The sequence below is a fragment of the Thermobia domestica genome, chromosome 13 (genome assembly GCF_964235325.1).
Source record: "Thermobia domestica chromosome 13, izTheDome1.hap1.1, whole genome shotgun sequence".
Classification (NCBI taxonomy): domain Eukaryota; kingdom Metazoa; phylum Arthropoda; class Insecta; order Zygentoma; family Lepismatidae; genus Thermobia; species Thermobia domestica.
In genome coordinates, this window is record NC_137466.1 from 119,235,816 (window position 1) to 119,259,375 (window position 23,560).

The 23,560-nt window shown below is 36.7% G+C and overlaps 1 protein-coding gene across 1 annotated transcript in view; it reads left to right on the forward strand.

Annotated features, from left to right (window-relative positions):
- Window positions 1–23,560, forward strand: part of LOC145668452 (glycine receptor subunit alpha-2-like) — a 985,563-nt gene that overhangs the window by 528,691 nt on the left and 433,312 nt on the right. The window contains exon 2 of the mRNA XM_081736332.1: window positions 4,578–4,640. Coding sequence (XP_081592458.1) covers window positions 4,578–4,640 — 63 coding nt within the window. The remainder of the gene's footprint in view (window positions 1–4,577; window positions 4,641–23,560) is intronic.

A 23,560-nucleotide genomic window follows, 5' to 3' on the forward strand; every position in this document is an offset into this window, starting at 1 on the left:
GTTTAACCTACGAATAAGCTCGCAGTATGTTCTTTGATATCCAGACACCTGTGACAAATTTCTCTGCGAGAGTTTGTTTGTATTTGCCATCACATTGGAGTTAAACAAATGTTGCTTTATGTACCTAATCCTGGATTAGTCTAAGCGATATATTGTTGCGAAAGCCCTTCTGTAAACTCTCTTGTTTCGCTTCAAAGATATTAGCAATGTTTAGCGTTTTAAGCTGTCGTTATAGAGATCTGTGTACCTTTACCTCTTTCTGACGACTTACTTTGTATGATCATCCATGTTTACAAAGATTATTGACCTTCTTTCATTTAGTTTTTGTATTTCACTTTCGTTTGTTTATCGTGCTCCAAGCACTTTATTACAAATCTCTTCGAAAGATTAAATATTAGTTTTGAGGCATATTTTTTTTTCTTTTTATGTATGTTTACTATAGCCATGGCACAAACTATTTCTGAAAGATTGTGCAGCATTACATGCACGGAACTCTTTGTTCAACTAGTGATAACAAGCACACAATAAAATGGAAGCTTTCTGGTGGAGCAGAGACAATGAATTAACCTCATCACATAATTTCTGACTTGCTTGACCATATTCTCAATAATCATAAGCTATTTGATTACTTGAGTATTCCAGGCCAAAATTTTTCAAATCGTGGTCTGCGAAGAACAACTGATCCTCGAAGTATGCTCCTATAGTCGTCTTAGGTTGAACATTATTTCAAAAAAGAAAAAAAAAAGATCCAGTAAATTGCATCTCACACATTATAGTTAAGAATCTTACACATGTATAGATTATATAATATACTAGCAGATTGTCCGTTCTTCGCACGGGGAGAATAGTTTCATTTTGGACATAAAGGGCAATGGGGGCTGACTTTAGAATTAAATGGCATCGGAAGTGACATTGTTCGCCTCAGCGACCCCGAAAACTAGGGATTTGACACTAATATCGGTCATTTTCGATCATTTTTAAATACCTACCCCTCCCTTCCGCTAAGTTGCACGTCGTCAAAATGAATGATAAAAACCATCCCAGGCCCGAACCTAATCTGTGTTGAAGATTTGATTGAGATTGGTCGGGTAATTCAAGAGTTATTATGTCACAAACATAGTCACTTTCATTCTTTTACATATCTCTTCCTCCCCTCCCTGACGTTGAACCATCAAAGTGAAATAATAAAAATCATCCTAGACCAAAACCTCATCCATGTTGAAAATTTGATCAAGATCGGTCGGGCAGTTCAAGAGTTACTAGATTTTATTTATTGTTATATATCTTTCCCGCTGTTCCCCCTCCTCTACGTTGTACCATCAAAGTAAAATGATAAAAATCATCCCAGTCCCGAACTTCATTTATGATGGAAATTTGAATGAGATTGGTCTGGTGGTTCAGGAGTTATTAAGTCACGAACATAGTCACTTTCAATTTTATGTAACATTAATAATTTAATACTGTAAATATTATACACATTCTAATAATTATATATTACAATGGCGTATTTACGATTTTGTTTCGGGGGAGACTTTGGTAACTTTATTCCTGAAAATGTGGAAATTCTGCAAGATATTTCATTTACTTTAATATAGTAAATAACATTTCAGGGGGAGTTTAGAAACGGAAGCTCCCCTTAAATACGCCACTGTATTCGTAGATATATTATTGTAAAGCATTCTTTGACACCTTTCAATTTTTTAAAATCTAATATGTTTTCCCCTATTAATATCAATATAAAATTAGGAAAATCTTGATTTAATATATTTCATACATAGAAATTTACTGATATGAGCTTAAAAAATAAATTTGATTTCTAAGGGGCAAGAGTAAGGTGGTCCGTAGAATAATGTTACTAATAAAAGTGATTTCCGTTTGAAAAAATGTTTGAGAAACATTGTCACAGAGCAACGTTGAAGACTGTGTGACCAAACGAGCCCAGTAATATTAGAAATAGCAGAGGCGTCGTTTAGGATTGACTCAGTACTAAAGTAGTACAATAATAAAGAGCATGAGACATTACTTGTATTGGAGAAAAATCTGAGCCCCTTCTCAAGCAAAATTTGAAATGGTACGCCTAAAAAATAAGTGAGACAGCTACTTGCTAACGAGAACACATCCTTTGCACAAAGTAAGAATTAAAATAATGTATAAACATCCCAGAATATCGTTCGTTTAGCTGTTGTCTAGTTTCGAAAGATGTTAACGACGGAACCTGATTCATTGCTGAACCTAAATTGCACTATAGCGTTATAATGTAAATTACTTACAAATGACTTCCACTTGCCTTAAGCATGTTCAAAAGTAGATTATATCTGATTGCTGAAGAAACAATCACAACTTCATCATATGCATTTGTCTCCCTAGCATTGATTAGAACTAGCACCACAATTAATTGGCTGAGGTTGTCCTCCATTGCTCTGTAACAGTTGAGATTAATGGGAGATTGTGAAACTTCCCGTTTTGAGGTTCACACAACATATTAACCCAAGTTCAAACTAACTGAAATTCCATAACTCCTACATTTCCCTTAAACAAATGTTCTTATTATAAACCATTTTGTTGCACTCCAAAATTATAGATTCTTCTCATTTTATAGAAAGGGCACTGGACAATCAAAATAATGAAACGAAAACAAATTAGCAATTCAATCGAAGCTTTTCTCCATCTTCACTTTCGATCAGCTTCCTGCAATTTAAGCTTATAACAATCCCAAGTTTCAGTAAAGCCATTGCTGAAAATTTGCATTGATATTCCCTTTCTTTCCTTTCCTATGTTGTTTAATGATATATTACAAATTGTGTTTGTATTTGGATATACATGGATTCCTTCTGAAAATCGGGCCACAGTGGCTCAATGGTAGAGTGTCCACCTCTGGTGCATGAAGTCCCAACTCGCGCCAAGTGAACTTTGTGGTGGACAAACACCGTGTGAGTGGGTTTTTCGGGGTTCTCCCGTTTCCTCCCACTTTCTTCATTCCACCATTTCATTCATTTCTCATCACCGTCTCCTTTAGCCTAGCCGACATAACCGTGGGACGTAAAACTTAAATATTTCATTTTATTTCATTTCCTTCTGAGAATCGAATGAGTATACACGGAAAAGTAATTCAAAAATGAAACCATTGTGTTATTACTATAATTACAATAAAGATTTGGCAATATATTCACGTGTCATAAATGGTAACGAAAGTACTGCACACATCTAGGTAAGTCGCAGAATGTTGATTGGTACTGTCTACAGTTTTTCAGAGTTATACTGCGGATAGTATTGTGACAGTTTCTTTAAGCTCATCCAGAATATGCCTATTATTGATTTTCCATTTTACATCTCATTTCATATTAATTTCACAGTGACTGACACAGTGTACTTCAGTTATTCATGTAATATATATAATACAGATCAACTATAACAAGATAAAGGGTTGGAAATTCTTTTAAGGCTTGTACACTCAACATGAATCCTGTTTATTATCTTATACTCTATTTTAAGAATATCTGCCTTTTAATCCATTTGTAGTTAAAATAAAGATAGTGTAATTTTCAATATGGTGGGATTGAATACTATGGGATTAAATGGTACTCTTTATACTGACAAGAGACGTTGACATCAGTAATTCCTGTTGTTTTGGTGATGACCTTGAAAATTATTATGCGATTTATATGAAATAGTTCAAGAAATATGAAAAACTTTGAAATTTGCTACTTTGAATATGTTCGTATGAAAAAAGTATGTAGGGGATCTTAAAGATTGGTACGAGAATAGCATATCTACTCTGAGGAGGGAAAAATAGCTTGCATTTCTTTACCCATCAAATTATGCACTTAAATAAATTAATGAATAAATAATCTGGAGTCATTGTACAAGATATCGTGAAATGTACTGTATATTTATGAATGAATGAACTTGTTTTTGTAAAAGAAAAAGAAAGATTAAGATTTTATCTTTTCGCCTAGAAGTTTATGTAACCAGTGAAGCATAAATGTTTTGAAAGATGTATAGTGGCATTATACAAAACGTACATCTTTTTTTAACGATTGGATGGAATGTCCATCGTTACTCGTGAAGATGCTAATGGTTTAACTCCGTTAACGAACTCTTCAATCGATACTCGCTAAGATGAAAAACGGGATTCAAAAATTCGCTTTCTTTCAAGAGTTATCGTGTAAGACCTAATAGCATGATTCTAATAATAATAGCGTTGCAGATTCAAGAAACATGTGTTTGTTTTCTTTGTGCTGTTATAACTTAGTTCGATTGTTTAAAAACTTTAACTAATTTTTTATTAACATATGGGACTATTACTTACTATATTCTCAAATAGTAAACATTACTCATAAGTTTTGTATTCGGATTTTTAAGTCTATATTATTGACAAGTGTACTCACCTCTTTCAGACTTAACGCACAACTTTGAGGATCAGAGATATTTATGGTAATCATAATGTAAAGTGATACTTTTCAGTGAGGTAATCATAATCATTAACTTGAATAAACTTTGAAGTCACTCTGTTTCCTATTAAAAACCTTATTTTTCCTTTTTGTAATAGGAATAATTTCTTTCCTTTTCTTTGGTAGTGCGAATGAATCGGATGAACTAGAAGTACAACGTTTGCATGCGACTGAAGAGGAGCCTCAAAGGTAAGTAAGATATGCTATATACGTATATTGTTTAAAAAATAACAAATAAAAAATTAAGAATCTTGGAACTACGATTCATAAGTTGAATGTAGTTCCTGTTAAGTGATCGTTATTGCATTTTCTTATAATTACTGTATCGTCTCTTTTTTGATGGACAGAAATGCACAATTTAGGCGTTTAAATAACTAGGTTTGAGTTTTCCGATTTCGAAGAAAGAGTTGTTCCATGTGTTTTTTTTTTTCAAATTCTTGTTCTAAATAGCAATCAGTGAAGTTTTCTGCAAGCATTTAATTAAATCCAAATCCCAGCTTTGATTTCTTATAACTGAGAAATCAAAGATCTGTACAAGAAAATATTTCACGTATGGACCAAGCAATTCAAAGTCTACTTTCACATCAAGATTGGATTAAGATCGGATGAGTTCTGTCCATCGCGTGATTGATTTGCTTTGATGATTTTTTAAAAAGAAATTAAATTGAATAAAATTTCGCTGTGGGAAGCCTAAGGCAAACATAATCTAAAAGCGTTTTTTATTAAATATTTTCCTTCATTCGAACATATTTACATATATAATCAATTTTCAACACTCAAACCTACGCAGTTCCGGTTGTGTAAAATAAATCTCGCTGCGTCACTGTATAATAATATTTACACGTGAGAATTATATATGATCTACATTACAATGTTGAAGCACAATGCATAATGATAATATCCTCTGTTACCATTGCTAAGACATATCTTCCATCAGTTTTATTTTATTGGATTAACCGTAAATACTATAGGAAAGAGCCAGAAAACGACCTATTCTTAATAGTTTAAGCATGACGTATTTCTACCAGCACTTTCTACATTCTTTGTTTCCGGTGGATTCCAAAGAGATGAGCTAGATGTTGTAGAACTTATATTGGTTAGGTTTCAAATTGACTTATAAATATTATAATACAAGAGAGAATTGCATTTTTTTATTTAAAGTTTTGAAATGAGGAACTTTAGAGCAAATGGATCAAGCTAAGGAGGGTAAGGAAACGTATTTATGGAAAAATAAAGGGAAGCGTATTTTATTTTATTTTTATACCTAGCATACGGATTATTTGGAACAAAACATGGGATTTTTTGCAACATTGTACTTAGATTTATAGTGAAAGTGACGAGATCACTTTGCCCAGCCATAAGAGATTTGTTTTATCTTTTAGTGCAGTGAATTTTTATTCTTGTGCCAATATAACAATGAGAATATCGAGAAGAGAATTATTACATTGGAGTTTCGACCACTATATAAGTTTATTCAGCTCCCTGGAGAATTTGAACCTGTGAACAGACGAACAGAAAACGAGTATACTATCTGTGAAACACAGGAAATCATGTTTCTTCAGTACAAAACAAAATGTAGATTAGCTGTCAGAGTGTATTCTGAAGGAAGCAACATAGCCCAGATGTCAGTGTGAAAATTCTTGATAACTTTCAGTCGTCAAGAAAAAAGCTACCGATTTATTTCGTAGACATGTTTTTGCCGTTATAGGTAAGTAAAAAGTCATGATGCAAATGTGAAAATGGTTGTGTATTCTTGTTCAGAAAACTACATATTGATACTTATATTATGTCATCATATGCATATGGAATCAGGTTTTGAAAGAATGACTGTTTTCAGAATTTGAGACGTAAATGTTAGGGAGTTTTCCCTTCTATTGGAGCAATATATTATAAAATTACTTTTCTTCTTTTTTGAGCAACAAGTAAACAAACTGTATTTCGTCTTTCCCAGTCTTTTAACTACACGGCACCTAACTCTTTTGGATTTACGCTGGTATATATGTTTACTTTCCTTCTTTTTTCTCAAGAAATAAATAAACTAAATTTCATCTTCTACAGACTTTTAACTACATGACACTTAACCCTATTGGATTTATGTTACAATATAGGTTAAATTTTCTTCTTTCTTTCGGCTGCTTGCAGCTTTGAAATGATGGCACCTTTCATATTTACAACAATTATGTACACCTCTCAAAACATTAATTAAAAAATACTTAAAATTAGTTTAACAGTTAAAAATAAATTTAGATTCATGTACCCCATTAACCATAGTGTGTACTGTTCTCTCACTAACATCATGATTCTAAAAAAAAATCTTAATAAGGCATGATTTGATATCACTTTCATTTTACTAAGAGGCGTGTTATTAGGTCTAGTGTGTCGGCGACAAATGACATCATTTTCAACACCATTAAAATTCATTTTGCGGATTTCTCGAAAACTATGCATAAGAATAGATCTTAACACATTTCAATATGAGAGATCCTTCGTGGTTAAGCGTTTAGTGTACGCGCCTTTGGCATGGGAGATCCGAGTTCGATTCCCGGCGGGAGCTCATGTGATTCGGATTCCACGTTAATCAGTTGGCCCATCTCATATAGCCTCGGTGCTAAAAGGGACGTTAAACTCCAAATCAACTCAGTATTTTACTACGTTCAGCTCAATGAAATATATTTATTGATAGATCCATTATCTTTGTACAGTTTTGTTTTCGTTATACACTAATTGCTACTATATCCTTATATATTGTGAAGTTTTATTTGCATTTATTCTAATGAATCAATAATAGTTGAAGAATTTTATGTAATCTTGAACATACGTATATACGGTAGTGAAGTTTGTATGCCTTATCTATAATGCAAAATGTACTTCAACATTTAAGTGTTAGTATTATTTATTTACTCGAAAGGCTCCGTACAGTATTCTTTCAAGTAGAGCTTTTGGGACGTGGTGTTTGCCATCAATACTCTAACATTTGTAAATAAATACTCATTACCTATGCTGTAAAATGTAATAAAGCACATACATGACACTTCATCGTCACCGTCAATATTGGATTCCGTCTAATACAAAATTCATTCTCTGCTACTGTGACGCATAGCGGAAGCTTATGCATGTGTCAATAAAAAAAAAAAAAAAAAAAAAAAACTTGGATCTCATCCAACGAAATTTTAAGTTTTCTTCTCTCACCTACTTCCGTTACAGAAATTCGCAGGTGTCGAAATCACAGCCTTTTGATACATTTTTTCTTTTCTTTCTTGAAGGAAAAGGAAGTTTAAAATATGTGTCGTCTGACTTTCAGTCTGAATTACTGTTCTGAAAGGAAGTAGTACCATACGTGAAACTTCTGAAAATATTTCTTTTCTCCTTTACTGTGTGATAAGAGGTTTCCGTTTTCTTAAAAGTAAAAAAAAAAAAAAAAAAAAAAGTATTTTTCAGAAACATATTTTCTTATTTTGTGCTCCTCTTCTACGTAAACTGAACCTTCTTTCTATTAGAGTTTTTGTCTATTTTTCTTGGAGACATTTCTTTCCTATTTTTGTTTAGGGAAAGTCGAAAGAATAACACAATATACCGTAGAATACATCAGATTACATAAGGAAGTTATATGATACTACTTCACCTTCATCTTTCTCTGTATCTTCGTATTTTGGATCTTAGTACATTTCTCTCTTTTTCCATGTTTTTTCTTCCGTGGTACAGAGGGTAAATTTTTAATGTAAGAGCTGCATGGAAAGCTTTCAGCTATGCATGCTTTCCCAGCAGGCTAAATTTAAAGTACATTTCGTACCTTTTCGTTCATCATAGTGTTGAACTCTCTCTTTCTCTCCCTTTCTCTACCTCGGTCTCCAGTGCATGTGTATGTGGGAGGAAAACGGCGGTTACCACCTAGCTGCATTACCATTAACCACACACCAACCAACACTCACACACATGAGCGTATATATATATATATATATATATATATATATATATATATATATATATATATATATATATATATATATATATACATATATATATATATACACGCTGCAGAATGTGTATGTACATAGAGATTGAATAAGTTTCAGACTTAACAGAAATATCAGATATACATATGGTGACGCAAAGCTATATCTAGATGAGAATTTAAAAGAAAAAGTATATCTAAACAAACTTGAACACGCACGAGAGAGAGATAGGAATTTCCTTTCAACATCAAGGCTATATAAGATAAAGCCTACTATTTGGAGTGGGATACGAATCATAGTTGAGGTTTATATTCGAAGGAAGCTCTTGAAATAGAACCCGATATTACAGACACATACAAAAATAACGCACATAAGTACTTGGCTTCGATGAAGTACTTTAAAAAGAATCGAAACTAACCCATATGTTATCAAATGAAAACTTGAGAATCAGGTGGAGAAGAACTGATCTCTAATATACCCCTCCAGTGCATATATATATATATATATATATATATATATATATATATATATATATATATAATCGTAGATGGTTATTTCGCGTATAACATCTCATTTCTTCAATTCCTTATGCAACTACCAGGGAATCAAAGACTGTAAATAAGATTAAAAAAAATTATACTATTGGTTATGCTTCAGCACCGAAAGAGGAAAGTCTTCTGATATGTTTCCCTTTTCCATTGGCAGTCTAAGGAAAGCGCTAATGGTGCCGAAACTTTACATGTCCTGATTCGTGAAGTTGTACTGTATAAATTTGCATTTGAGCTGAGTAATTCTGTTTCACATCTTTACTTAACACCGAGGTTTTGAAAGACACAAAACCCAAATCACAACGGGGCTCGAATCTGGTGCAGCTGCGAGGTGCACAGACTACATCCATAATCAATTATCACAGTATTCAACTCTAACAACCCTCTCACAATTCTCTCTCTCTCAACTCTCACTAATTAGATATTACCTATTCTCAGAGAAGATATTACCTATTCTTAGAATGCTGAATAGGTTCCTAAATATTCTCGTTATCTCTTATATCATTTCTGCTGTATACAGATCAATATTGAAACTGAAAATTGTACTTTACTGCTATCCTTTCCGGTTTTAGTAGAGAAAATGAAATGAAATCTGTGAGTTTTACGTTCCACGGTTATGCCGGTTAGGCTAAAGGAGACGGTGATGATGAGAAATGAATGAAATGGTGGAATGAAGAAAGTGGGAGGAAACGGCAGAACCCCGAGAAAACCCACGCACACGGTGTTTGTCCACCACAAAGTTCACTTGGCGGGAGCAGGGTTTGAACCTGGGACCCCATGCACCAGAGATGAACGCTCTACCACTGAGCCACCGCGGCCCCCAGGTTTTAGTAGAGAGTTAATGATGGAGTTAAAATGTCGTATTCTTGTGACGCGTTATCGACTGCAGGAAATCACTTACCAGTTACCTATTACCTTTTTTGCTGTATTATGATTAACGTAAAAACCGGAAACGACTGATTTCTAACCCTTCCGGTTTAAATAATATCTCCATCAACGAACCACGTTCATAATTTTTGACCCAAAACAGGGTTCTATATTCTGCTCAAAATTAATGGTTATCCGTCAAGTAATTCTTGAAATTCTTTGATTTTTTGATGGACGGACCCAAGGACAGAGCAAAAATATAAAGAAGATTTGATAAACCAAACTCCTTAGAAACACAGAATTAAGTAGGAGAGTGTAGCGTCTCTTCTAACGGTGACACTTACTTCTAATAATAACGGACACACAATTTGTAAAATCCATATACAAGGTGTTTTAAAACAACTCCGACTACGTTTGGGAGGTGATTTTGACACCAAGATAAGACAAATAGTATAGACCAATCTGAGTGCAGAAATCCGTCATCTTGGAGTTATAGGCTGCCGAAAACATTTTAAAAAAATGAACTTTAAAGGCCATGGCCCCAATACTATCGCACTTACCGTAGTCGGGTCAAGACTTCACTTAGGAACTAATATGTTCGTTAGCCAAAAATACTTGTTTCAAAATCCTGCGGTGCTCACGCAATAATTTTTATACAGAGTGTTTAGCTATGGACATACAATTTGAAGTACTCAACACAACTACTTCTGTAAAAATTGTTGTGGAAGTACCGCAGGATTCTAAAACATGGATATTTGGATAGGGCATATACTAGTTCCTAAGTGAAGTCTTTACCCGACTACGGAAGGTCCAATAGTATTGGAATTATGGACCTTTAAAGTTCATTTTTCATGTTTTCGGCAGCTTATGACTCCTAAATAACGGATTTCTGCATCCTGGTTGGTCTATACTTTTTGTCTTATCTTGGCGTCAGGAATCACTTCCCAAACGTTGTCGTGTTATATTGAAACACCCTGTATATTTGTTCGGTTCTTAAAATTAGTTTGAAGACACCCCGATTTTGCTTTGAAAATCTACTATCAGATGGTTATGGTTTGTTTGATTACAACTGAAGTTGCTCCCATATATACCAAACTTCGATCTTTCGTTTAGAAATTTACAAACTCTAGTTAAAATGTTTCCTCTTCTATTATTCATATACGTATCTTCCGCTCTCGTTTCATCTCAAAAGAGCTCGTAGCTTCTTATGTTACAAAAATATAGACTATTTTCCTGTGGACCTATAACTTCCCCCATTCATGTGCTTTAGGATACAAAAAAAATCCTTTCAAATGTTTAGCTTGTTATGACCAAGCTTACTTATCTTTAGTCTTCCCCCTTCTCCTGAAGCCTGTGTACAATGAATGTTCTCTGGAGTTTACAAGTTCAAAAACTTTTTTTTTCAGAGGAGGTTATAAAAAAGCTCTTCAGCTAGTTTGTTGGAAAATGCCTGAAATAAATATTTGGGAAGCAAACAGATAAGGAGCTGCGGCGAGATTTTATGAAAATAACCTACCTAATGTTAGTTGTTTGCTTTGCATTATATTTTAATAAAGTTTCATGGATATATACCATCAGACTGAAGCCAATTACATACATAAGAAGTACATTGCAAACTTTCTGTTTTTTAAAAAAGACGTTTTAATATACGAGATAGACGCAAAATATTTTTTTAACCCTCTTTGCATCAACTCTCTCACTGCAAATAAAAACAAATTCTGTTGTGTTAATTAGCATGTAATAAAATAACATAATGAAAAATTACCAATAGATATATATGTAATTGACGTGAACTGAATGATATTGGTTGTATGTAAAATCCTTATGCGAAATATGTCGAGAGAACAGGTTTTTCTCAAACGTTCGATAACAACTTCATCTACTGAGAAGAAAGCAAATGGATGTTGAAATATACGACAAACTTTCATATTATAACACCAGCAAGACGACAGTACAGAGTATGGATAATGAAATTTAGACGCGTTCGCCAGATTTCTCGCCGATTGAGTATGTCTGATCCATTTGGGTCATCGCTTGTGTTAACACAGGTTTCTTCCACCTGATGTTGAGGATCTTTGGCGCCGAGTGGAAGCTGCTTGGAACGCCATACCTTAAGCAGACATCGATGGGCTTATTCTCTCCATGCCTCGACGACGTGTTGCAGCAGTTCTGGCCGTCCGTGGAGGCTCTATTAGCTACTAGTTCGAGGAACTTCTGCAATCCTGCAATTATTTTCTGCTCTTGTTAGTACCTCTCTGTTTGCAAAGTTTCGCATTTCTACCTCATCTCCTTCTGGTGGTGTAATTTTAATGGCGAGCAGTTAACGTTCTCACAAGGAACAGAATAAGTATGAGAGAAAAGCGTGTATTGGTGTACAAGCTTTTTTCTCATATCTATTCCATCTATCTATACAAAACTTGGTACACACATTTCTTATCCCCTGCGACTCCAGAGGGCCCAAAGTTGATGGGAGGGATTTCTGTATTAATGTGCCGATTATGTTCTTTGTCTGTCCAGTACATAGAAAATTGTTTTGTCAGAAAATAATGACCACGCTGCTGGCGGCGCGGCATTATGTGTCTCCGATTCTCTTCATTCTCGGCAGATTTACATTGTATCCCGACTGCAAGCCGTTGCGGTGCGAGTATACTTCCCTCGCCCGCTTACAATTTTTTCATTTACGTTCCTCACTCAGAAGCCTTTACAACCGCGAATCTGCTTCAACTCTTCCATCCGGTGTTGCTTGTGGGAGACCTTAATGCATATTACGTCTGTGGGGCTCTGTCCGTACTGATGGTCGTGGCCGTCAGGTAACGGAATTTCTTGAGGAAAGTGGCTTGCTTATCCTTAACGATGCCAGTTCTACTCATATCTCCACTGCCCATGACACATACTCCTGTATCGACCTCTCCATGTGCAGTGCTGGTCTGTTGACCTCTTGACATGGAGAGTACACCCTGATCTTCGTGGTAGTGATTACTTCCCGTTTTTCCCCGACGGACTCCCTGTTATTCCCTATATTCCTCTCCGCCGCTTCAATCTGAAGAGTGCTGAGTGTCGTAAATTCCGTGAGCTCAGTGAGTTTCATTGTCGTGATGATCTCCCTACAGCTGCTGTAGCAGAGGGTTTCGAGTAAACTGTTCTTGATGCTGCTTATGGTTCCATTCCAGAATGTGGTGACGACGTCTCCCGCCGGCGTTTTCCATGGTGGTCTGCGGACATTCGTTTGGCTATCCTTGCTCGTCGACGTGCTCTTGCCACTTTCAATTGTCATCCCACTGACTCAAATCTCCAGCTCTTCTGCACTCTACGTGCACGGGCTAGACGTCTTATCAAGTTCTCGAAGCACCAAAGCTGGAAGTCTCGTTTCGTCCATCACTAGTCGCAAAGATATGTCTACTGTGTGGCGTCGAGTCCGCTCTCATACTGGATCTAATTCTTCTGTTGATGTCCCTGCTTTATCTGTCAATGGTGTACTAGAGACTAACCCTTCAGAAATATGTGGCATTTTGGGCCAGTATTTTGCATCCATCTCTGAGTCTGTATACTATCCTCCAGCTTTCGTTCCTATTTAGGTCTCAGTTAGAACGGATCCCGTTAAACTTCTGTAGCGCCAATACCGAGGATTAGAATGCCCTTTTTACCCTTATTGAGTTCGATTCTGCTCTTCGTGAATCGTCGAATATTGCTCCAGGGCTAGATCGTATATCCAACCTCTCCCGCGATATTCAGCTTGCTTTATTGCAACTGTATAATCGCACGTGGGTAGAGGGTTTTTTCCACTTGCTTGGCGTGAGGCTCTGGTTCTTCCCATGTTAATGCCAGAAAAAAGTCGCAACTAGCCCCACGAGCTACAGGCGCATTGCTCTTACTAGCTGTGCCTGTAAGCTGTTTGAACACATGGTCAACAAGCGCCTGGTCTGCTATTTGGAATCGAATTCATTTTTGAGCAACAATCAAAATTACTTTCGTTGTTTCCGAACCACTACTGACAATCTCGCTTATATTAAAGGTCAAAGCCTAGACGCCTTTCCAAACGGAGAAAATCTTGTAGTTATATTTTTTAATTAGAGAAGGCGTATGACAACGCATGGCGTTACGGAATCTTAAAACAATTATATGACTGGGGCGTTCGTAGGCATATGGCTCACTTCATTGTAAATTTTCTTCATGATCGCCATTTTAGAGTGCATGTGGGATCTACACTTTCAGAGCGTTTTGTCCAAGAAAACGGTGCTCTACAAGGCAGTGTTCTTAGCGTCACGTTATTTGCTGTCGCCGTCAACAGTGTTCTTAGTCAGATCCAGGCACCTGTGTCTAGTCTGCTTTATGTTGACGACCTTGTCATTTTCTGTCGCTCCCGACACCTTCGCGGCATTACTCGACCGCTTCAACTGACTATCAATCGTCTTGTTCGCTGGTCGAACGTGACGGAATTTCGCTTTTCCACCGAGAAATTCCAATGTGTTCACTTCTGCCGGCAATGTACTTGCGTTATTGACCCGGACTTGTATCTTCATGGCACCCGTTTGTCATTCGTTGATACAGTCCGTTTCTTGGGTCTGGTCTTTGACCGTCGCTAGTCGTGGGCACCACATATTCGGAATTTTAAGTACCCTTGTCTTCGAGTTCTGAATCTGCTTCGTGTGCTTTCCCATCGCACATGGGGTGCTGATCGAACTGTTCTGCTTCGTTTATACCATAGTCTAATCCTGTCCAAGCTAGACTATGGCTGTATTGTCTATTCGTCTGTTCGCGCTTCTCTGCTAGACACAGTTCATCACCTGGGTATCCGACTAGCGACCGGCGCTTTTCGTACTAGTCCTGTTCCAGGCCTTTCTGTTGAGGCCAACGAACCTTCGTTAACATTTCGTCGGGAGAGATTTTTGTTAAATTATTCTGCACATGTGCGCTGTATCCCTAGTAATTCCTGTAGACTCTGTCTCCGTGGTGGTCGGATTTACGAGCGCTATGCTGAACGTCCTTGTGCTACACGCCCATGGTCTGTCCGAGCGTGTGCAAGTTCTCTCACTGCCGATTTTGTGTGGCCCTCTCTCTCGCTAGTCCAGTTTTGTGCTGTCCCGCCATGGATGCTTCGACCCCTACGAATTGATTTACGCTTGTGTTCCTATTTGAAGCAGGATACCAACTCCCAGTCTACCATCAGAGGTTAGCAGCGTTACTCGAACAGTTCCCCGATTTTATTTTTTTTTCTGACAGGCCTAAGAATGGGAATTCTACTGGCTGTACCTTTTTTCGACAAAAGCAGCTTAGAGTTCAATTTACATCGCCTGAGTTCAGTGTATACCGCTGATTTAACTGCCATCAAGCTTGCCCTTGACCATGCTTTCACCCTTTCGCCACGTCTCGTGCTGTTTTGCACCGACTCTCAGAGCATTATAGTTAGTCTACAGAATGTCTTTAGCCGAAATGCCCCTGTTCAAGACATTTTTGTGATATGCCATCAACTACAGCAACAAGACTGTAACGTTGTTGTCTCCTGGGTGCCGGGTCATGTTGGCATTCGGGGAAACGAACGCACAGACACAGCTGCCAAGAACGCTGCCTTGGCCGAGGTTGCCTTGAAGTAATGTCTCCCTAGCTCCGACCTCTGTAACTATTTTAACACTTTGATGCGCTCTCATTGGCAAGCGAATTGGGACGAGCCCATTGAAAATAAATTTCATCATGTTGTCAAGCCACTTCTTGGGGACTGGCAAATGTCATCGCAGCGTAGACGTCGTGATGAAGTGCTCCTGACGCGTTTGCGTATAAGCCACTCCCATCTGTCGCATTGCTACTTGCTGCGATATTGAACCGTCCGTATTGTGAAGAGTGTATAAAGGTCCTCTGAGTATTCGACACATTCTTGTTGAATGTCCTGAATACTCAGATCTCAGAGAACGTCTTGGACTGCCTTGTCTACTTACCCTTGCCTTGCGGGATCATTGTGATGTTTTAGCTGGGTACATAAGTTAATTTATGATTCTGGGGTTGCTCACGTTCTCTGAGCTTTTTCAGTTTGTAGTTATTGTTTTATTGCTGCTAATTTTTTATATTTTCTCTAACCTTTTAATTTTTTTTCTATATATTGTTATTGTTATATATTTTATCTTGTTTGCTCTTTTATTTTGTACTTTAGCTTTATTTTTTCTCCTTTTTATTTAGCAGCGCCTTTGTTCATTCGAACACTATTCGTTTTAGCCTTTTCCTCTTTTATTCTTGCAGTCATGAGCAACCGAGTCAGTCGTGACGGGTAGCCTTGAAGCTGACGTCCTCATTTCCCCCCAATCATTCATTCATTCAAATTATTACTCTTAATTGCAACAGATGACACCTTTCAACACCATAAAAATTACTTTTTCTTCAGTTTTTAAGAAATTTACGCTTGAAAATTTAAGTACACACATGCATGTCATTATGTTCATCTGGATATGATTTATTGTATGATATATGTCCCATCTTCTGACCACTTGTTCCCCGCTAAACGTTTAATCTTATAGGATTTATTTGTTTACATGCCACAGGATAAAATATCAAACGAAGTTATAACTAGCATTCCTCTTTAATCATTCATTCATCAATACTTTTATTACATTTCAAAATTAGAAACAAAAGAACTTTTGGAATTAATTTGAGATTTTATTACCTCTTTTTTTCTATTTACTGCATTTCTTGTGTATACCGCATTTTAATATGCAAATGAAAATAACAATATTGAGTGTGCCACGTTGACTCAGTGGTAGAATGTTTACCTCTGATGCATGCGATCCATGATTCGATCCCAACTTGCGCCAAGTGAGCTTTGTGATGGACAAACACCGTGTGCCTGGGTTTTCTCGGATTCTCTCGTTTCCTCCCACTTTCTTCATTCCACATTTTCATTTATTTCTCATTATTATCGTCTCCTTTAGCCTAGCCGGTATAAATGTGGGACGTAACGCTTAAAGAACACTGAGAAAAAGAAGTATAAGATTTACGGAATTTAAACACGGATGTTATGACGCACAGGGCGGCCTGCTTCAGAGTGTCACCATCTTAAATAAGATTGTTTCACCTGTACTTAAGTAGGACATTACCGTGTGAGGACGCCATATTACAGTCACGGGATGGTGGTCCCACTAGGAAGTACATTATCCAAGAATTCCCTGAAACTTCTAGTTTTTTCTCAGTGGGTAAAGTAACATTTTACTATTATCAAATCTATGAAATGTACATTTTTTTAACATTATTTTAAACGAACAGAGACAATATTATATTCATAACTAATCTTTAAAAGAATCGATATCGTACGGGAAATAATAATAACAATAATTTTAATCTCAATGTTTCCGGTTCCTCAATTGCTAAAACTGAAAATATTAATCTAGTGTTTCAATATATTTCCCAAATTTCCATTTTTCGCTTCTCATTTGATTTACATCTGAGAAAAAATTTATATTGTACGAATATAATCAAACTCATCCGATCTGAAAGGGCCGCGGTAGTTCAGTGGTAAAGCGTTCACGTCTGGTGCATGGGATCTTTGGTTCGATCCCGGCTCGCATCAAGTAAGCTTTGTGGTGGATAAAACATCGTGTGCGTGGTTTTTCTCGGGGTTCTCCTGTTTCCTCCCACTTTATTGATTCCATCATTTGATTCCCTTATTATCATCACCGTCTGCTTTAGCCTAGCCTGTCTTATCGTGGGACGTAAAACTTAAAGATTTCATTTCATTTTTCATTCGATCTGGATCAAACTTTGCATGGTGATAGATGTTGACTTGCTATACAATTTTATAAAATATGGTGTATAGACCCTAGATTTTAAGCAATACGTAAAATGAAAATCAAATGAAGGACACTTTTGTTTAAGACTATACGTAAATTATACTGGTAAAATAAGCGTTTCGGGCATTGTTTATTACAATCTACTACTGTTCATTAAAAAAAAAATGTTAACATTGAAGTTTTAACGAAGAAATTTTAGGCACACCCCGTATATGGAAACATAGGTTCTTCTTGTTGATTTGATAAGGAAGGAAGAAAGAAACATTTTGTTGTTTATAATAGTTTCTAATGCACTTATTTCTGATAATTTCTTATTATAAAGAAATACTATCTCTTTTCTTTCTTTCTTCTTGCTTCCTTCTAGTTTTATTGCATTTCCTCTTTCTTCAATTTATTTTTTGTCTTTCCTCTTCCTTCATGTTAGTTCCCGACATGATCTTCACGCGTAGTCACGTCTCACATATCGGAAAATAAATAAAATGCTGGCAGGTTTGGAATGGTTGATATCTACAGACATCATATATATATATATATATATATATATATATATATATATATATAACATGTGGTGAACTATAACCTTCTTTACCACTATTTGTGTCAGTATTTTATATAATACACTGTCAACGTTCGTTGTGTATAATATATCCTCAGAACAACATCTGGCGTATGAGACACCAGATGGCACAGTGCGAGAGAATGGCCACAACTGTGACAATATAAGATGTACAAAGTTGAAGATATGAATGTAGTTTCGAAATAAACTTGAAATGGTTATTTTGCTCAGAAGTCAGGCCAGATGTATGCATGAGCTGAATTATATGTAAGAACTGTTTTCGGTGCAAAAAGAATAAAAAAAATGGTAGTTTCTCTAAAAATACGGAACGTTTTGTCTACATAATAAGAGCGTTCATTTACTTAGTTGTAAAAGTATGTAATAACCCTCGCACTACCAACGGGGGGAGGGGTATTTTGTGCCCACCACAATGTGTTTTTTGTATTTACTCTTGTAATCCTTTCTATAGGCCTAATTGAAAAAAATATGTTATTGCGCAACATGTTTAGCTAAAGTGTATACATTATGTTGGTACAAATTGAACGTTAGCGTGTCTCATAAATTTGTTATTTTAAATTGGTGATCACAAAGTACCCGCCCGTTAGTAGAAGATGTGCCTGACATTTAGAAGTGTCACTCCTAGGTGGTAGTATAATAAATAGCTGTTAGTTTTATCGCATGTACTGTTCAATTTAGTCACTGCAGATTTTTGTGAGAATTTCTAATTTGTTTCTTTTGCGAAATATATTTAATCTTAACAGCTGGGTACAAATTAACCCTATCTTGGTAGTTCGCGTTACAAAAAAAGAAAAACTATGTAGTGCGAGGGTTAAGAAAAAATAGTATAGTACGGAAGGTATGACGTCGTTGGCTTCCCTTGATAAGTTGTAGTGACGTTTATGGAGAGTGGCCAGCTTGGTTACTCGTGGCTCGCTGAGCACAGTAGACGGTAGACGGTTGATGGTGATTGGCTACTCACTTACCACACCCCCAGTGACGAGCAGGTCCGAGCGAGGGCTGCCAAGGACAACTTCTGATTCCTATTATTATAATCAGTTATTCCCAACTACATGCTCCGTGACGTCACAGTATGTTCACGGTAAATCTCTCACACAAAGGAATAAGAAGGCAACAAACCTAGCGTTGATAGAAGACCGTAGTGAAAGATAAACAAGGAGTTGTCGATGGTTTTGCAGATACATTACTCGTGGATTCATGAGTAATAAAATATTGAAAATACTTGAATTATTCCGTTTCATCTACCTCATTACCTCCTCTTCTTCGCTCAACACATTCTTCCTGTCCTGGCATTTACTGTAAAAAATCGTTCCTACGCCTTACCTTGGCGAGACTTTGAAATGACTGGTCTTAACTCGTATAAAGGTAACTAAGAAAATTCTGTCGCTTTTTTGTGGAGGCCAGTGTTCAATTGGCCCTCACACCGTGAGTTTAATGCGAATGGAGATAAGACAAAGTCAGTTGTTGGTGTAGGTATATCCTACATACTACCTAGTTGTGGCAATTCAGTTACACCGTGGACTTACGTAAGGACAGAGTGAACGTGGGACCTCCACAGAGCGTCATAAGGGCATGTATGCTCTACGAGCTTAAACAGGGTCAAATGCCGCTGCAGCAGGGCGGAAGATATACCAGGCCTTTGGTGAGGTGCCGTGACTACGTGGACAGTGCAGCAGCCATTTAACAAGTTTAAGGACGATGACGAAACACTCGAACATGCACGAATTACAGAAAGACCAACAAATGTACAAAATGAAGATCTTCAGGCAGCAATTGAGGCGAACAATGGCCAGACATGTGAGGAACTGGGACTACAATTCGATATGAGTGGAGAAAATATTCGGCAGCACCTCCATCAACTTGGGAATCACTACAAGTTGGGTCGATAAGTCCCACATGATTTGACTTCGGACCAGAAGGCAACGTTAGCAGACACCTGTGTTTCTTTGCTGTCTCGTCAGCGGAAGGAGCAATTTCTGGATAGGGTGTTGACGTGTGATGAGGAGTGGGTCCTGTACGAAGCCTCACGGCGCCAGCATCATTGGTTAGTATCCCATGAACCGGTTCCTAAACAGCCAAAACCAGCACTGTACCAGAAGAAGATCCTTCTGTGTGTTTGGTAGACTGCTCGCGGCATCGTGCATTGGGAACTGCTACTAGTTGGTGAGAGCACCAATGCAACTGTGTACTGTCAGCAGTTGAGTCATGTTCAAGAAAAACTCAAAACTCTTCTGAATTGCAAAGGGGTCCACCTGTTACAGGACAATACTAAGCCCCATGAGACTAGAATGACCAGGGACATCATTCTATGACTTGGATGGGAAACATTATTGCATCCGCTATACTTTTTGCACATTGTACCGTCCGATTATCACCTGTTCCATTCCTTATAATCACCTTAGAGGACGCCAGTTTAAATCAATAGTAGAGATGTAAAATGCACTTGATACCTTTTTCGCTTCACGGCCCACCAAGTTCTGCCACGATGGAATCCATGGCCTTCCAGAACGTTGACAGAGGGTCGTCGATGCTGATTGGATCTATTTTTGATCTTCCAGGTATGTCTTAGGTGACATATCGATGTTCGAAGATTGTGGGTGAAAAAGCGACAGAACTTTCTTGGTTACCTTTATATTTTAATGTAATATCTTGTTTATTGTTTAAACTCTGAGAGGTGATCTTTTTTCTTAACTTTGTGCTCACTAACGTACAAAACAGAGAAAGAGTTACATATGCAACACAATAAACCGTAATCAGTGTTTTTAACCACTTCGTTAAACTTTAATGAAAAACTAAATTTAAATGAACATACATGGATGAAAGTGGATTTGTACAAAACGGAAAAAGAATGCAGCAAGTAATTCTCCAGTAGGAGTTTCGTTCGTGTTTATTGCAGTATATTTGGAAAAATTCAAATATATGTATATACAGGGTGGTTGTAAAGTCACTACCTATTTGTAACAATGAATATTTCAAAAACTAAACAACCTATCCTATAACAGTTTTATTTTTATTTAATAAATTATCAGGATGTAACATTTGGTTATTAAGTCACATTTCAACGTATGGAACCCCACACACTTTTGGAATGTTTTACGAACAGAATCCACGGCTCTTCTTAGCATCTCAACTGGAAAATTCGCAAACACTTCACGAATATTTTGTTTAAGACTGTAAGTATCCCCTGGTTTTAACTTGCATACTTGTTCCTTAGCCCAACTCCAAATGAATAAGTTGCATGGGGTTAGATCGGGATTTCATGCAGGCTATTCTTTCGGTCCCTGTGGCCAATCTATCGGCTAGGGAAATTGTCATCAAGCCATGCTCTCACTGAAATTGCGTATTGGGACGGGGTCCATCTTACATGAACAGCAATTCCGTTCCATTTTCCCATTCTTAATTTATCCTGTTTCCCTGGCAGCTTTCCTTGTGGACATATAATGTCTATGTTCAAACATGTTCTGAATAACATGCAGATTGACTTTCAATTTGGATGTTGAGTGCCGCCCAGATCGACTTATATCTTACACACTACCAGTTGTCATTAATTTCTTTTAACAGTTTTTATTGCCTGGCTCTTGCCTCCATCATCTCTGCACTTTCACCACTGACCTCCAAACTTCCTATCTGGCGGCAATCTTATCTCTGTCTTTTACGCTGTATACACCAGTCATTTTGCGGATTTTCACTGGATCAACTTCTGAAATCATAAATGGTAAACCTCATATTAGTAAACAGTATTCTACGCCAGCTAGAGCTGATGCTAATTTTAAGGATAATCTAAATTAAAATTAGATATTGAATTTACAACCACGCTGTATATTACACAGGGTGGACATTTATCTTGATACGCTCTTGTAAATTTTAAACTAATGGACAAGAGACGCTAAAATTTTGTATCATGTAAGTACCAACAGTGAGGCATGGTTTAGCGTACTCTGCGATAAAACAAGGATAACAGTATTGCAAACCCAACATACAATTTTAGGCACTTTTTCAAATGATACTACGTCAGGTTATTACACATTTCAAATCTACATGCTAAAACTTAAAATGTTACATTTATTATGGATGTAAATATAATGGACTCTACAGCATTACAAATATCCAAATTTTGGTTTCTACAACAGTAAATAACTCAAGTGAGACAAATGGGACAACGTTTGTAACAGTCCCTTTGTATCAGTAATATCTCATGATACCGCCTTTCATTACTACAATATTTTAATGTACTGAGATATCGCAATATCAAAAAAGTTCAAAAAATAAAATATCAAAGAATATAGATCGACCGATAAATAAAAATATCGCCTTGACCTATCTGTAGGTAATATTTTCTAACATGATTTTCATTTGTGTTATCATATGCAGAATTATTTGCCAAGGTTTGTTTCTAGTCAAAGGGTGGACTGGGCCTCCGTTCAAAAGTTTAATACCGGTGATCACTTCCCTTTATGCCTCCGCAGCCTGAAAAAAATCTTTTTAATAACGAAAATAAAGTGAATAAAAACTTCCACTTTATTCGGATTTCACCTTAAACTGTAGGTCCGCTACTCATATAGCTACAGTACTGAGAAGGAACGTTGCACTTCAACGAAGAAATCTAGCAACGGATATCTGTAAGTAACATAATACTCCTTCCTTTCGGATGAAATGATATGGCCCCTTCCCAATATCTGTACCACCATCTTTGTGCGGAGCCAATCAATGGTTATAATCAAGTCATTTAATAATCCGTTCTATGATTAGTATGATAAATTTTCTTATTTTTTACTATATGATTATATTATTATATGTTTGTATATTATTATTATTTGTTCCATTAGTACTAGTAACCATGAATGAAATTAAGCCATTAAACACACTTATGTTGACATTGTGCAAATGGAATTAAGACCTAGAATTTTGTGGGTCCGACATTTTTCTAACTTTCAATAAAACCGGGAAAGAAAGTTCGGCATTCCCATAAAATGCAATGCAATGCAATGGCGCATATCAAACAAGCTTTTCCTGCCAACTGGAGGCATATTTCCGAACTTAAACTATGCTTTTTTTTAAAAAAAAAATTGGAACCACCTACTTACTGTTTTGTGGTCAAATCCTAAACCATTCCGTTTAGTAACGCAATTTTGCCGGAAGTGGCACTTACCATTGTCTTCCTTCGAGCCTCTCAATTAATAAAGAAACTACTTGATTTCTTTTTAACCAAACAATTGACAGATCTATGGTGAGCCTGGCAGAACCACGATTTCAAAACTGGAGTTACACCCCCTTCTTTTAATGGTTATCCTCTAAGATTTCATATAACCCATGAAGGTTCTTTATATATTTTTTTTCAGCGAGAAAGTTCCTTTTATCCACGGTTTCGTTGTTCATTTAAACATCTTTGTCTCCACGG